Genomic DNA, 16,234 nt, shown 5'->3' with positions numbered 1-16,234 from the left:
AGAACACAGATTCCAGACTAAAAAGCTAAACAAAACACAGGCTGAAAAAATGAAAAAAATCTGTCCTTTGTTTTTCTGTACTGTAACATCAATTTCACTCAACTATCATCCTTTCTTTCTCTTACGGTTTCTGTGTTCTGTCTAAAAACTCCCTTGCTAGAGGTAAAGAGAAAAGACTGTTTGATGTTGGTAAATGTGTCACAATGCAAGCAATTGGGTTACTGGTGCTGCTGCCTCATATCCAGGATTGACAATCATACAGTGTTGATTTGTGTCCAGGAAGAGCTTGAGCTTAAACTTTTCTTACAGTGGTAGACGCTCTCTATTTTCCTAAAAATCATGAGGTGATGAAGAAGAAGACAATATTGCATTTAACAAACCTCATAAAACAGGTAGCCTTGGCAAGAATAAAATGCCCGTTGCAGGTCAAAGACATGCTCCTGTGTAACCTCTCTTCCCCTTATCCCTCTCTAGGATACTGTAATAATTTTTCTTTTAAAAAAGCTTGTTATGTGGATTGATTTATCTCCAAGATGTATTACCTTGCTGGCACTTCCAGTTTTGCAGATTTTGTCTTGGGTTGTGGGGTTTGGGCTTTTGTGTCCTGATGGTATATCTGTCTCTCTACCCCGGTCTGAGTTAAATGGTGAAGAAAAGTTGTGAACTATTTGCTACTGTGCTACTGACCCAAACACTGTTCCATTTAAGTATGTTTTCATTTGTTTAAAGGCTGATATGTTAGCTTGAATAAGAAAGTAGTGTGCAAATTGGTCTAGTGTTTAGGGAGCACATAAGGTTCAGAACTACCAAATGATGCTTCCATTACAGATTAACTGAAGATAAAAAAGTTCTTATGATATATGGATTACCTGTTTTAGTAGTGTCGCTATTACAGCACTTTGTATACATCAGGTGCACTTTCTGCTGGTGTTCCTGGAAGTTGGTTCTTGTCACATGCAGCATGACATGATATTTTACATGAACAGTTACAATGCAGTAAGATGGATGTCCAGAGGATCTTACCCTTCTCTAATATAGTTTTGGATTTTTTTTGGTGCTGAGATTTTGGGCTCATCTCATGTATGTTACAAAACCTGTCTATCGAACCTGCTGTCACATTATGAGTAAGGATGTGACGTTTGCCTGTCAGAGCCTTCTCAGGGACTTTCACTGAAACAGTTTCTCGAAGTTGCAAATACAGGTAATTTATTAGAGCGACAGATATAACAGGTGTGGAATTGCCGTTGATAAATGCACTTACTGCAATATCACTAATACATTATAATAATGCTGGCCAAGTTTTCTGGGTATTCCTTGCCAGGGGTGAAGTCACAGCTCTTACCAAGAAGGCATCCCTACCTGGGGTGGAGGAAGAGGAGCACAGCCCATCAACTGTCTCTTCTAGATCTTCAGTCCCTTTCTCCCGATTTTTACCCCTTATTCTCCTCTTTTTATTCTCTAATTCTTTGTTTCCCCTCCCACGGGTTATGTATATGATTTAGGGGGAGAGTTGAGTGACATAGTCATATATGTATAGAATTAAGCAGGGGTGTTAACTGTGACATTAATTTCCTAGATAATTAAGCAAAAGTTTCACTGCGGGGCAGCGTAGCCTTCAGAGTTTTGTGCTGAAACAGTTTTTCTGCACTCATTAGCCAAAACAGAGCTATCTTGCCTCTGCAAGGCTCCCTCCTTCAGCTGTTATCTCCCCTCACAAGGTTTCTAGAAGGGAGAAGCAGATAGCAGCATCTCTTACCCTTTGGCTGTTTCCTGCCAGATGAACAAGTTGCTCAGCTCTTGTCCTTGCTCTGTCCAGGGCATTGTGACCTTACAAGCCTCCACACCTGCTGTCAAGTGAGGCTGCTAGTCTAATTGTGTTACATCACAATTCCATACATTAAAGATAGTTTCTTTTCTTACCTTAAATTTGTATGCGGTAGCATTCTAATAAAAGCTCTGATGGCACTGTGACTGCTGCTGAGCTGACAGTTGTAGGACCTGAAGACAGCCCTGGGTGTTCAGTTGTAACACCATGTCAGACGAAGGTGCACATGGGACCTCATCTGTTTTCCTTGAGGTGCTATCAGCCTTGGACCTATAGAATTTTAGTCCGATTTAAACATGTCTGTTTAATCATTCACCAAACGTTTTGTTCACAGGGATTTCAATTAATCTTTACTCTTGGGTAGCTGTGTGAAGTTGTGTATTGCTTCAGCAATCTGAAGAGGATGATGTTGTGGTTTGTTTGGTTTTAAGGTGTAGTTATATATGGTGACTATTTTTATAAGTCATGTTTCCATTTAGAACCTCTTTTCTGTCTTTGTTTTGAACAGATAAAATGTAATTCTGTGGGAAATAAGGACTTTCCTATAGTATGTTGAAAAGATGAATATTTAAATGTGTGTGCGAGATGGTATCTTGACACTTCATAGTGTTTCAGTTCGTATTAGATAAGTATATGGAGTTAAGCCCTGTATACTGACCTGTTTTCTGAACTTCTGTAAGAGAAAGATTATAACCGTTAGATAACATTCCCATAACTTTCACTTTCTTTTAAATATATGTTACATGCATTTTGTAGAGAGACATTGTACGTATATATTTAAGGAAAAGAAAACACGACTTTTTTGGTACTTCTGTCTGCTTGAGCACTGAGAAACCAGCATGTGCCATGATTTGGTCATGCATGTATTTCAGTGATTAAATGTTACAGGATTGAGCCAGGTTTGTACCTTTCCATTCTGTCCTGAAGTTGCTAGTGGAACAGATAAAAGGTACAATCCAAGTCTTTTTTCACCACTGGTGTAATTTTTAAAGCTTAGTTGAAAGTGCAGTAGCCCAAATTTGTTCATGTTCTGTGACAACTATGGCACTGAAAAGAGGATTTTAAGTTTTAATATTAGAACTTGTTAGAACTGGTTTACAAGCACAACAGAAATTATAAAATGAACTTGCAGGTTTTGAACCTTTTCATCTTGGGCATGCAAGGAAAGCAAATTGTTAGAAGAGTTTGTGTGGTCTACAGAAGCATGATACAATGTTGAAGGTATCTGTTTTTTTTTTCAGCCTCTCAAATAGCCGATTCCCATGACTTTGAATGTGCTGTGTTTACAGTAGAATTTGCTTTGCATTTTGATAGTACATGCCAATACAAACTTGTATCTTATCTTGGAGGAAGAGAAGACTGTTTGGACTTTTGCAAATCAAGTGACAAGATTTTCCAAGTCTGAAATATTGAAAGAGACTTCTTCAAGTAGAAATTTAAAATACTTAAACTTTGTAGTTCTGTAGTCATCTGTTTGCTAAGAAGTATGTGGTAGATAAGTTTGCTGATCCGTTTTACTGCTGTAAAGAATTTATTTTAGATGAAATTATGTTATCTTGGATGCATATTCTAATTCTGATATCAAACCCATATAAAACAATGAAAGCATAGGGTTTATTTTTTCCATTTCTGTTTTGGTGAATATGTTAACATGAGTATGAAAATACTCGTATTTTCTCCAATGTATGCTTGTCCACTTTTGCTGCAAAACTTACACTTTATGTTCACATCTAGGCTTCATTGAAAACAGTTTCTTCAGAGTATTAAGCAACCAGACTGCAGTTTATACAACTTAATGAAGGTTTTGATTTCCAGTCCAATAGAATCTACTGACATGGATGGACTCAGTGAAGCCACTGAAAACTAGAGTCAGCAGGGAAAAAAAAAACAGTAATAGCTAAGTTACTCTTAGCTCTGAATCTCTAAAATGATGCATAGTTTTATAGTTGGAACCTTGCATAGATGGAGTGACTAAGGAACAGACATATAAAATTATGCACTAAATAGGTATCTCTGGGCTCCGTTGACCAGTTGTCACATTTTATCTATAGTATCATAATTTCACTACAAGTATTCAGGAATACAGAAGACAAGGTTTCCCTATGAACCAGTTGGCTGGTGCTAAAAATAGTTGTTTGCATTTCACAATCTGGAATTCTTTTCTTATTGATGTAAGCAATGCTAGGATTTATTTGCCTGTTTAAGAAATAGTCAATATATTGCTCTAGAGTCTTCCAGAAAAGTGGTTGAGCACAACCAGCATGTAAAGCTGAGTTTTGAGTATGGTGTATTAATTCCCTGTAAGAGCAAAATGCCAGCATATGCAATGATTTTCCTAGCCTACTGTGTTTGAAAGGAGTACCTCATGGTTAATTGCAGGAGATTCAGACTTTGATCTTCACAAATTGCATTACTTGGGTTTTTTTCTGAATACCTTTCTGTATCAGTCTGGAAAATACTGAATGGTTTTGTCACATACTTCACATTGTATCTTTTTTTGTTGTTGTTTTGTTGCAGTAATTTAAAATACAATTTCTTAGCTTTTTGTGTTCCAAAAACCTAACAGGAAATTCAAACCCACTAATTGAATCCGTTCTTTGAAAGCAAATAAAAAAAACCCCAAACCAATAATAAAACAAACTGGTATGATCCTAATAAAACAACTTGCATTACCATAATTGTAACAAGGATGTTATAAAGAGAAGGATGTGTTTCAGGCAGAACAGTTTGCTTTTCAGAGCAATTTGTGAAAAGCCAGCTGATACTTGTTAGCTCTGCTGCAACTGTAATATCCTCTTTTCAGTGTTTTCCTAGAAACTTTCAGGTTATATAATATTTCTTTTTTTTCCCTACTGTTTTCAGAGTAATTCTGCAGTCCAGTGTTCAGAAAAATAAAACCTCTGAACCTAGCATTTCTGACAGTACAGACATTACTAAAAGAACTACCAGGTCTGCTGCAAGGAAAAACAGTTTAAAAAGGTGAGAGTTACCCTCTTTACAGATTCAGTAACTGTTGTGTAGGCAAATACTTTGAGGTGGCATATCCATTGCTGACAGGAGCTTTTGCCACATTTCAGCTCCTCCTCATAGCAGTGGGAAATGAGAAACAATTTTATGGTTTATGTCACATACTGAGAATATCTGGAACCTTAAATCTTATGTCATTTGTTATGTTGCACAGTCCTTCAACTTTGAGAATTTTATGTTGTAATTCCTAATATGAGTCAGCATTACTGAAAGTGAGGGATTTGGGTAACCAAAAAAAGCCTTTCTTTAGCAAACCTCTGCCTGGAGTAAAAGGTGGAAAAGTTGTTCACAGCATTAAGTCAATTATTAGTCAGTACCTGAAGTCAAAACTAAGAGGAATTTGATGGACAACTGAAATGCAGTAGTAGCGGAGACATGAAATGTATAACATGCATGTGTACACTGATACGAGATTTTGTACTGAGAGTGTGGCTGATAATCTGAACTGAACCTATTTGGTAAAGCTTAATGAAGTTTTAAATTCAGATGGATTTATGCGAGTATGAACGTGCCTTTTGGCCCAGAAGCATATAGCCATATTACATTTCTCTGTGTGTGCATGTGTTCATGCCCTCTACAGCAGCTGTCCAGGTCATTATCAAAGATGAGCCTGAGACTGTAGCTTGATACAATTTTCAAGCAATTCGCAGTAGTTAAAATTGACCAATTTTGTGCTTACAGTGAAAAACTTTTGTGTGGGTCTGTGAGGTGCTGAAGAGACTTACTTTTGTTGGGAACAGTAAAAGGTGGCAAATAACATAAAAAGTAGGGATGTAGCTTGATTGGTAAAAATTGCTGAAAATTCCAAATTCTTGTGCAGCTTTTTCCCCACAGAGCTTTTCTTTCCCCTTCCTCATCCTGTTACCTTGAAGGTAACAGAACTTATGAAAAATTCACTCTATCAGGCAACCAAAATAGTCATTAATAGTAGACTGCAGTAAATTCTAGTCAAATTTTAGTAGTGGCTATGTGAATTACGTTTTGATTTGTATAACAATATGTTAAAAAATAATCTTTTTACTGAAATGCATGTTTTACTAAAAATCTGAAGTATTTATCAGGGTTTTCCTGTTTGGTTGGTTGGGGTTTTTTCCTCCATTTTGTATCTTTTTTGCCATGTCAGTTTTGGTCCAAAAAGAATTGATGGGATTCTACCTGCTGTTTCTATTCCTCATACCTCTCACAGTTTTAAGCTCCTTGCAATGCTTGGTGGCTGTATACATGCACATGTGTAATTGAACAGAGATTTTTCGTGGAAAACACACCTCCAAGTTGACCTTTATGTTGTGTGAGATGAGAATACCTATCCTTAGGAGGAAATAACATCCCTAAAATAAAGTTCATAGATTATTTGAGTTATTTTGAAAGAAATCCTGTAGCTGTATTGTCAGATTTGACGCTGAGGACCAAGGGTCAGATTGATCTCAAACTTCATAAACTACTTCATATTTTAATGGATTTTCTAAATCTTCTAGCCCAGATATTTCATTCCATATATTGTCTCTTTTCTTCTAACTTTTGTGGTCAAAGAATTTCAGTCACTTTATGCTTGGATCCAATAATCAAGTTTTTCCTAAGTAGTTGTGTCACTGTTCTGGAATTATTCATTATCTTGTCATCTGAGAGGACTAATTGGGTGCTGGTCCCTCTAAAGGGTGTTTTGGTATGACTGTATGATTTCATGGACTTAGAATGCAGTAGCTTGTTGTTAAACCTGTAGGTGTCCTTTTATTTTTCCTGTAGCTTTTGGCAAAACCTCACTTTTTTTTTTTTTAAGCATCCCTTTGTTTTTTTGTCTCTTTTTAATTTTATTTTAATTTCTTGAAGTCTGTGCAGTTTGCATCACCTCATAGTGCTCAGATTGACCTATTCCAGATGAAGAGGAGAATAATTATCACAAAATTGAGATCATGCCCTAACCAACATCTGTCTTTGTCAAGACCTTGTTGCCTTCTTTGAACTTCCAACATTACTGTGTACCTCTTTCATTTTCTTACCTGATATGTTCCAGTGGAAACATCTTGCAGGTTTTTTGCATTAATCTCATTTGTTGATTCTTTAGGTCATTTTACTCAATTCTTACCGTAGATGAATCACATTTGTGACCCATCCTAATCCAGTATAACCGGGTAATTCATTTGCCATTTCACCCTTCAGACTGTTGGAGTCAGTGTCATAGAATGCCTCCAGAATGATTTTTCAGCCAAAACAGACATTTACAGCTAAAGCACTCTATTCTGGCTTTGCAAAGAGAATTTAGGGAATTTCAATCCTATTCATAACCTTCACTGCATTTTGTTTGTGGAGCATCTTTAGATGTCAGCTGCCATCTACAAAAGACCAGTACTGGTGGACATAACTCATTATGACACGCTTGTTGAACTGCAAGAAATCACATTACTAGAGCATTATACAGTCTTTTTCTGTGGATGCCCTTGTTTCTCCAGTTAAGACATCTTTCTCGTAAATTTGCCAATTACTGAGAAGTTTGTGCTTGTATTTTAACAACGTACATACATCAGATCTAAACCAACTGAATCATATTAAGACTCAAATGAAACAGTCTTTCTTGTGTTACCACATAGAACAGAATTAGGATTATGTGTATAGTAAGTAGTTGATTAGAAATTAAATCCTGACTGGTGAAGGAATTTTGATAGGTAGAGGTGCTTAAGGGAATGCAGGTCAGGTTACTACAAAAAAACAAGTGGGAGTATGGGGGGAACGTGTATGGAAACTGCACTGCATAGATTCCTTTACTTCTTTTAACCAGAGAGTTATATCACAAAAACTAACAAAGAGCAATACGTTTTAAAAATCTCATATGCTTTTGCTTTGCTTGGAAATGTAAAGCAGCCTTCTGCACCCTTGTTCAAACACTGAAAACTACCTGCAGTGTTTCAGAGCTTGTCTGTATGTAATCTAAATCTAGCTTTAAAAAAATTAATGTTTCTTTACTATTCTTTCTACTTTTCCTACAGTCTGATACCTCAGAGGGAGAGAAAGAAAAGGAATGCTTTACAGCAAATGCGCTTAATGAAATTATGGTACTTTGAATCCTCTGTTGCTTTTCTGTATGGAACGGAACCTTTCTTCATATTGTCTGTGATCAGAGCAGTCCGTGCTTTCTTTACAACCAATATTGTTGTGTTTTTATATGCAGTGACTTTTATCTTCTGTTTCTTTCTTTCAAGTATCATTTGCTCATTTTACCTTGCCAGAAATGTTTGCTTGAAATACATATTGACTACATATTTAACTTTTTTCCTCAAATATGTTTTATTTCAGCAGCCAATGTGTCCCAAGGACTAGAACAGTATTGCGTTAAATTTCAAATAAGCAAGAAGTGCTGAAGAGGATATTCGGGAATGAAGGGGATATGACTAGATGCAATTCAAGGAAGATTACTTTGGCTCCATTTTTCAGCAAAAGTGAAACAGAAGACTCTTTTCCATACTTGTAGAATAAAATGAACTGTCACTATGCTTGGTAAACACTTTCCTAATGTGCTAACGCTTCTTCAAACAAAACCAACAAAATCTGTGTACGTTCAGACTCAGGTGTAAATACTTAAGCTCTCTCTTATAAAGAGGGCTTGCTAGTATGTATGATGCATGTGTAAAAGTTGTGATGGCAATCACCTAGCTGCTGACCACCAGAAATTAGAAGATGGTGGGAGCTTTTAAATATATAAATCTGTGTTGTCCATTCAGACTGGGCTCAAGTCTCCGCTTGGGACTGAAAATCAACCACAAAAGCTTTTTTCTTATAGTATTGGTACTCTCCTATGTTAATTGGCTATTGTTTCTTATTTTGTATGAAGTTTTTTATGAAGCCGCAGTATTGAGTAAACAAAGTAACTATTGTCCACCAAAGAGTGCTTTATTATCAAAGGTTGTGTGGTTTGTTTATTTTGAAAAAACTTAACTATAAGTGATTAACTTGTTTTTAATAGTACTAGATTTTTAGTTGTTCACAACCAATGGCACTTTTAACTAGTTGTAATTGCTTTAAATCTGGTATGGTTTTAAGGGGGAGGAAAAACAGCTTACCATTTAAAGCAGTGCTGTCATATTGAAATGTCATTACTGTTTCTTCTGCTAGCTTCAAGTCTTTTAGGTTAAACTTTAGATTACCATATCTAATAGGTAAGAATTTTTCCTGGGTTTATTGGTACACTTGGTAACATGTGGATGTCACTGTTTTTTAGCTTTGAGACACTTAATGAGTGCAGCACACAAAAAAGGGAAAATAAGCTTGCTATACAACGATTGGTAGTGGAACTCAGGGGCAGGTATAGTTTTTAAGATCTAATTAACGCTTTAAAAACTACAGCTTACCTCTGTTAAAAAGGCAGTGTAATTTTTAAAGGGATATGTCTGAGAATGGAATTTTCATCCGCTACAAGACTGTCTTCAAACACTGGCAGTGGTTTTTCCCCACCACTTTTCACAGTATGAAATCTCAAAGCTGGCTTTGCAGTGATGTACCCTTGTCTGCCAACTGAAGTTTATAGCTGCATATCCCTCAGATGAGGACTGTTACCACATAGCCTTAAATATGATACAGTTATCTGTTGATTTAGTGACTTACAGCAGAAACCAGAAGAAATGGAGAGATCTGCAATGTTAGCAATGAAATAATTGATTTTTTTTAAAGATACAGATTACCTCTGCAAGGGGGAGACTTTTCTTTTTATGAAATGAAATAATTGATTTTTTTTAAAGATACAGATTACCTCTGCAAGGGGGAGACTTTTCTTTTTATGAAATGAAATAATTGATTTTTTTTAAAGATACAGATTACCTCTGCAAGGGGGAGACTTTTCTTTTTATGAATGTAAATGGGCAGGTTCAGTGACTAGTTTCAATCTACATCCTTTTAAATTAAAATTAAGCTTTCTGTTAGGCTGGTGATTTTTAAATGCCAATTTGAATAACCACACGTTGGCTTGAAAAAATTTTGTAGCAAGTGCATCATGAGTTGGCAGGGAAGCAGGATGTGAAATGTAAGTAAGCCTACAGCTACCATCCTTGAGTTTGGATAGTTAAAACTATCGAATACGAACACAGAGAAAACAGAAGAGGCTTGTATGGTGCTGTAATATTTACTGTGTTTGGCTTTGCCATTCTCCTAACTGAGCTTCCTCTTTCAGCATCTTCATTTTTAACCTAAAAATAATCAGTCTGTTTCACACCCCTTCCAAATTGGAATTTGCCTTTTTTGAAGTAACCAGCAGAGCCATTAGCACTTTCAGGTTCATCAGAAGTAAATTTGCATAAAACAAGTGCACAAACACACACAGTAGCAACTCCAGTGAAACCAAAACTGCATGTTTGGCATGAATGTGTTTCAGGATACCCTGTCCACCACCCAGTATCTTAGTGAGAAACATGTAAGTGTCAAAGGGATTTTACATTTGAACTCTCCAAACAGCCTTATATGGAAAATTAACTCATTACCTCATTGTGTCCCATCTAATTGTGTTGCTTAGTTTATTCTTCTGAATATTTAGTACGTTGTCTAGCATTTTTATTATACCATACCAGAGCTGTCTTAAGTACAAGAGTAAAGAGTGGGCATGGGTGAGGGAGTCCTTGGATTCTAAATCTTTTTTGAAGTATTATGTGCCAAAATGGAATGTGTGGCGGCAGCTGCATCACCATCATAGCACGGAGCAGCTGAAGGAAGTTATTTCTGCTGTCATCAATAAGGAGTTTTTCCTTAGAAATTCTTTCCCCTCTTTCAAATACATGACAGATGGATTCTCCCTTGATCTCTTATTCAGAAGTATGCAACATACTCAAAAGCTGTAATATGTTGGATCAAATTGCTGGCTTCCATTACAGCGTCAATAACTTAACTCAGATGTTAACACAGACCATGTATTTTTGCCCCGGTATGACAACAGAGGAAGTGCTGCTGATTTAAAATAAAAAACTATTTGTAGAGACTCATACGTTAAAACAGAAAAAAAGAAAAATGTGATGTTCACCTGTTCGTTGCACTGCAGTTTTTGTATTAATGGTTTGCTCTCTGTTTGTATTGCATAAACTCATGTACAGACTATCAAGATCAAAAATTTCTTGACTAATCAGTGTTGTTCATCCTGGTTATTTTTAAATTGTATATTTCTAATCATATTTTTTTAACTTGGATTGACAGAATGGGAGTTTATTTTGCTGAAGGTATTTTTAAGATAAAGCTTCATATTATTAAGTAGTTCAATATGCATTTGTGTCTCATTTGAAAATACTGCATATTGTATTTCATTTTATACAAATATTGAATAGTAAGAATTGTAAACATGAATTGTGTAAAATTAAAAATAGTAATCAGAAGTTAATTTTCTCTTATTTCCAGCATTCTAAAGAAATTCAGCACAAAACCATCATGTCTGTACCACTCTGACTCATATGCGCTCTGAAAAATTACGCAAGAATCTCAGCTGCCTGAAAACATTTAATTAAAGCACAGATCCTTAAAACATAAACTTTTCTAGTTTTAGAAATAGAGAACTGCTCGTTCTACATTTCAGGGGATTCACTTTGGAAAACCATTGTAATTATTTGAATTGTTGGGATATGTTACCCAGTAAAAAACAGCAATAAGACAGAACAATGGGGTTCTAGTTAATTTGTTTCCTTCCTCTATGATCATGTAGTACTCATTTTTTGAAACAGGCTTCATATTAAATACCATATACTTCGATACTTACTATGAAAGTAAAGGTTCCTCGAAAGTAAAAACTAAATTTTCAGGAATGCTTCTTCTTGCAATAATAGTTGATGGTGGTCTACTTTAGTCTTTATAAAAAACAATCCAAACACAACAGCAAAAAATGCGATCAATACTTCTAATCACCCTTACCTGACCTCCATTAGAAAATGCAGAATTTGCACACCCGAAGCAGAGCCTGTTGGACAAGCAAGTAAACTTTCACTTGCTGCAAAGATAATGTGCTTATAGTTGGAAAAATCTGTGTTCATCTGTTGTAAGATGATCCTTTCTAAACTTACATGAATGATTAAGCCACCTTTTTCTGACAAACTAGTTGCCTGCTAGAGCAAATGATGGGTTTTACTTGTGAAAACATCAGTTTATGCATGTGATGGCCAAAGGAAAACAGTTAGGCCCTACTATATCATTAGCGATTTGAGGAGTACTAGCACTGGGCAGGGAACGGCAGAGGACTAAAAAATCCTACAGGGAACAGCTGAACAGTGGCCCAGGTCAAATCCATCAACAAGTTAGTATGCTGCAGGAATAATCTGTTTACATTATTTCTAAATAACTTTGATTTAGCTCTATTTAGCCTCCTTTGCATTACTGTTTCTACAGAGCCTATATAGCAGTCAATAAAAATATGCTGTAGCAAAATGGATGAGCTGTTTAGAAATAGTCAAGGCTGGTGTTAAAGAGAAACTGCATGCTTTAAGCTTAACTCACTAAGAATTTGTCAAGGAAGATATATTTGGGTTTTCTCACATTTGTTTTGGGGGTTGGTTTCACACGGGTGTGACTGACCAGTAAGCCCCTAAAGTGGAAAAAGGCTGAGCGGAGATGGGTGAGGGTGATGCGCTTGTGAAGCTCAGGGAATCATGTAGGGTGTGGTGGACTACAGCTGTTGCAAAGAAGATGGCACTATCATCTCAAACAAAAGCCTCCCAGCTCTTCCCACTATGCCCATTCCTTCAGACAAGTTATGCTAGAAAGTGGTAAATCCCAAATTCCTTATGTCTTGAAGGACAGAGGGAGCAGACAGGAAGTTACCCTTGGCAGCAGCTATTAATGCAAGAAAATCCACAGCGAGTGCTGCCGATAACAGGATGATAGACACTATGCAAACGCAGTTTGTGAGCTTGCTTTTACCTCCATCAGTGCTGTGATGCCATTCTCTTAAGATGGCAGGGCTGTTCTCTGGTTTTCTATGCCGTGGAAAGGCTCAGCCTCCTCATTACCCCTCCTTCAAGCACAGTCCCTCTCTAGACCCGCTTGTGTTTCTTCCCAAGTTTGAGTTCTGCCATTATGATTCATCTTTCACTATTCTTCCCAAAATGTCACACTCCTACAACTAAATCTACTCAGTACTCACAACAGGTGACATGTGTTGTGGTGTCATGCTTCTAGGTCCTTTTTGTCCATCTCTTCCACACCAACTTCACCTCTATTTTTAAGTGAGCTGTATGTTGGTTTGTTGGGGTTCCTTCCCTTCTTCCCACTGATCAGACCTTTTCCAGCTTGCAATTATCTTTCTCTTCAGTGGAAGCTTCACTGAAAAGGGTAATAGGATTTACTTTTCCTACAACAACTTCCAAGGTCCAGAGCCCTTCCTAGAGCCAGGAGAACCTCTGAAAACAGCATTCAATCCATTTGTAACAGAAATATAACCAAACCAGTAACAAGCACAGAATTCCTGGATCATAGTATATCACCTTATTTTTTCTCTTGCCAGAAGAGAATAAATCTGTACCTTACTGCTGCTATTTTTACCTTTTGGCAAAGCTATTCTGCTACTTATATTACATTATGCAAAACTCAGTATCTTTAATTAACATAGTAACTACTGTAGAAATCTAGACAGAGAACTACCATTGCTAAAAGCAGACAGCAGCTTATCAAGCCTTGTTAACTAGCTGTAAAACACTGTGGAGACAACAGAACATAGAACATGCATATTCACACACACACTGGCTACCCAAACAGCACAAAAGCTTTATTCAATTCATTAGGTGCTAGTTTGTCTCAAAGGTAACGTTGCCATTAAGTCTGATGCAGTATCTAAAGCTGCTCTGAAGTTGCAGCTATCTGCAACGTTTGTTGCATCACATCTTCAAAATGGCATTTGTTTGCAGACAAAACCCAGTTGAAGACCTAATGTATTTCACATTAAATTCGAAGTAATAGAGCCAAAGTGTAACAGTTGTTGCTTCTCCCACAGACTGAAGATTTTCCTCCTCCAAGCACACACTGTTGAGTACTTGCCCTGCATATGTCACGGAAAGAAAAAAGCTCTAATTCCATGCCTGTTATTCAGTGGCTGAAATGCAATTTTTCTACAAAGACAACTATGCTTCACACGTTCAATTGTTGATCCAGTGACAATGAGTCAGTGTTACATTACTTTCGTCACTGCATATATATGAGTGTGTGTATATATACACATAATCTTTATGTGGATGTGTGTATATGTGTGCACATGTGCCTTTGACAGCTCTGAAGGGAAAAAAATAGCTTGAACATTATGTAAGAATAATCTTAATGACATAGGTGTACTAAGGTTACAGATTTTGCTTTGGACCCCAAAGGCTGCACATACCCTCAGCCCTGTTTTCACATGACAAGTGTAACCAGAGCGGAAAGCTCATCTCCTATGGGCTCAGTTACCTAAGATTCCTATTTACCAGCTAAAGTTTTTTACCAGGGCTTTCTACTTCTGAGTTGTTTTAGTTATTCTTTAGTATTCTCACATTAAGCACAGACATTCCTCTTCTCTTTCCTTTAAAGGCACTTTCATAGTAATACACTCTTGCCAATCCTATACCACAGTACTACCTATCATCCAAGTGGACCACACAGTATCAACACTATCATACATAAATTACACTTGTGAAGAAAGGTGAATTCCTTTCTTTGCAAGCTTACTGTGATTTACATTAATCTAAAACTCGAAGCTGAAATGCAGTAGTTTTTCCTAGTCAACTCACTACAGCAATCCTAACAGCACATTCGTTGTAGTAGTGCATTAAAGAGTAACATGACTAAGATCTGCAACACAGTTTAATCTCTTCCTAAGATGCATGCTGTGTTTGTATATATATCTACACCTGCTACCATTTGCTTTACATAGAGGAGTAAAGCTAAACCAGGAGTGACTGTTAGCAGCAGACATGCTTAACAAATACAGCTATTCTGGTATCTTAAATATGACAGAGGATTGAGATTTAGTAAGTTCTCTTTTCAAAGCTTGGCAAAGGAATTGAATCGCTGTCACCACTTACAATTAATAATTTCTCCTCTATACTCAGATACTATCAACTAGAGAAACTCTTAAGCCATACTCAAAGTCTGACAGATTGAAAAAGAAAACTGTCACACCTAGCTGCTCTAAGACACTTTGGTTTAATGAGCAGTAACAAACTACACTAAACCTCATTTTCACGGCTTTCCTTAGCAAAAAAAAGAGGTGTTAGTGAAAGAAGAGCCTATACCTTCAAAACACAATGGAAAACAGAGGTGAGCCTTGCAAAGAAGCTCTCCACACCTATAGATACACTCATTCCTGCAAGCAAAGACATAAATAAAAATTCAGATACATTCTTCCACGTCCAACGGGATAAGTGGAACAGGGAGGGAATGATGAACTAATGATTTTTAAGGTCTCTTCCAACCCAAACCATTCTATGATTCTATGGTAAGTTCTGGAATGCAATGGAGTTCAAAACAAATCATTCTAACAAGCAAAAAAAAAAAATTCCAAGACCCCCATAGACAAAATCACCCCTCTTCCAGAATCACGAAATTGCCATTTCTGGCAGAAACACCCAAACACCTATTAAAAAAGCAGCAGCAGTTAAATCTTAAACTGCAGTGATTTCAAGCAGTTGCTTCCTCCTACAAGGTGAAAGCAATTTACATTAGTTCACCCAGTGCAACTATTCAAAAAGCAGCAGCATGGGTTCCTCTAATACCAGCACTTCATTTACTTTTGCACACTCTTTCTAATACAGGTTGTCACAGTATCTCTATGCCACTTAACATAAGCTCTTTGTGGAATCTGAAATCACACATTATAGCAAATTATAAGTAATTTAACAATGTAAGAAAAGTCCTTCAGGCAGCCTAACTTTGCAGACAATCTGTTTGAAGCATATAGAAGAGTCAGTAGTCCTTCTAGGATGATCATATCTTACTTGCGTAAAGCCTTACCACACAGGTAAGAATTAATTTAGGTTTCTGAATACTCTTAGAGCTTACTCCCAAGTGAAACAGGTTTTTTTCTTCAAGTCTCATCCACTATTTGCTCTCAAAGGAGACTGCTTAGAAATGATACAAAACAAAGAGAAGCAGAGAACAGGAAAAAAGAAAGAAAAGTTTATATTCATCTGTTTTCGCAGTAAACTGGAAGAATGAGTTCAAGTTGAGTAGGCATTTGAAGACTCCCTTGAGGCTGATAGCTATTTCCAAAATGTCCCATGTGGTTGTCCTCTCATTTCTTTTCCTCACCACTTCTGCCACCATTTCCTTGTTTCTCTCAGATCCCAGAGAATGGCTCCGAGTGTCCCATTTGACAGGGAACAAGTTAGGGTATCTGGCTCAAGTGAGGAAGCATGCTAAAGCTGCAAGGAAAGGATATCCCGCCTCATCCCCAATGTCACAAAC

General features: G+C 36.9%; 1 protein-coding gene across 1 annotated transcript in view; it reads left to right on the top strand.

Moving 5' to 3' along the window:
* CDC14B (cell division cycle 14B) overlaps window positions 1–8,410 on the top strand; it is a 43,722-nt gene extending 35,312 nt beyond the window's left edge. The window contains exons 13-14 of the mRNA XM_086479352.1: window positions 4,688–4,804; window positions 8,141–8,410. Of these exons, the coding sequence (XP_086335478.1) occupies window positions 4,688–4,804; window positions 8,141–8,180 (157 nt within the window). The 3' untranslated portion in view covers window positions 8,181–8,410. The remainder of the gene's footprint in view (window positions 1–4,687; window positions 4,805–8,140) is intronic.
* The last annotated feature ends 7,824 nt before the right edge of the window (window positions 8,411–16,234 follow it).

Source organism: Leptosomus discolor, chromosome Z (assembly GCF_034619465.1).
Source record: "Leptosomus discolor isolate bLepDis1 chromosome Z, bLepDis1.hap2, whole genome shotgun sequence".
Classification (NCBI taxonomy): domain Eukaryota; kingdom Metazoa; phylum Chordata; class Aves; order Leptosomiformes; family Leptosomidae; genus Leptosomus; species Leptosomus discolor.
This window is presented reverse-complemented; position numbering and strand designations above follow the sequence as displayed.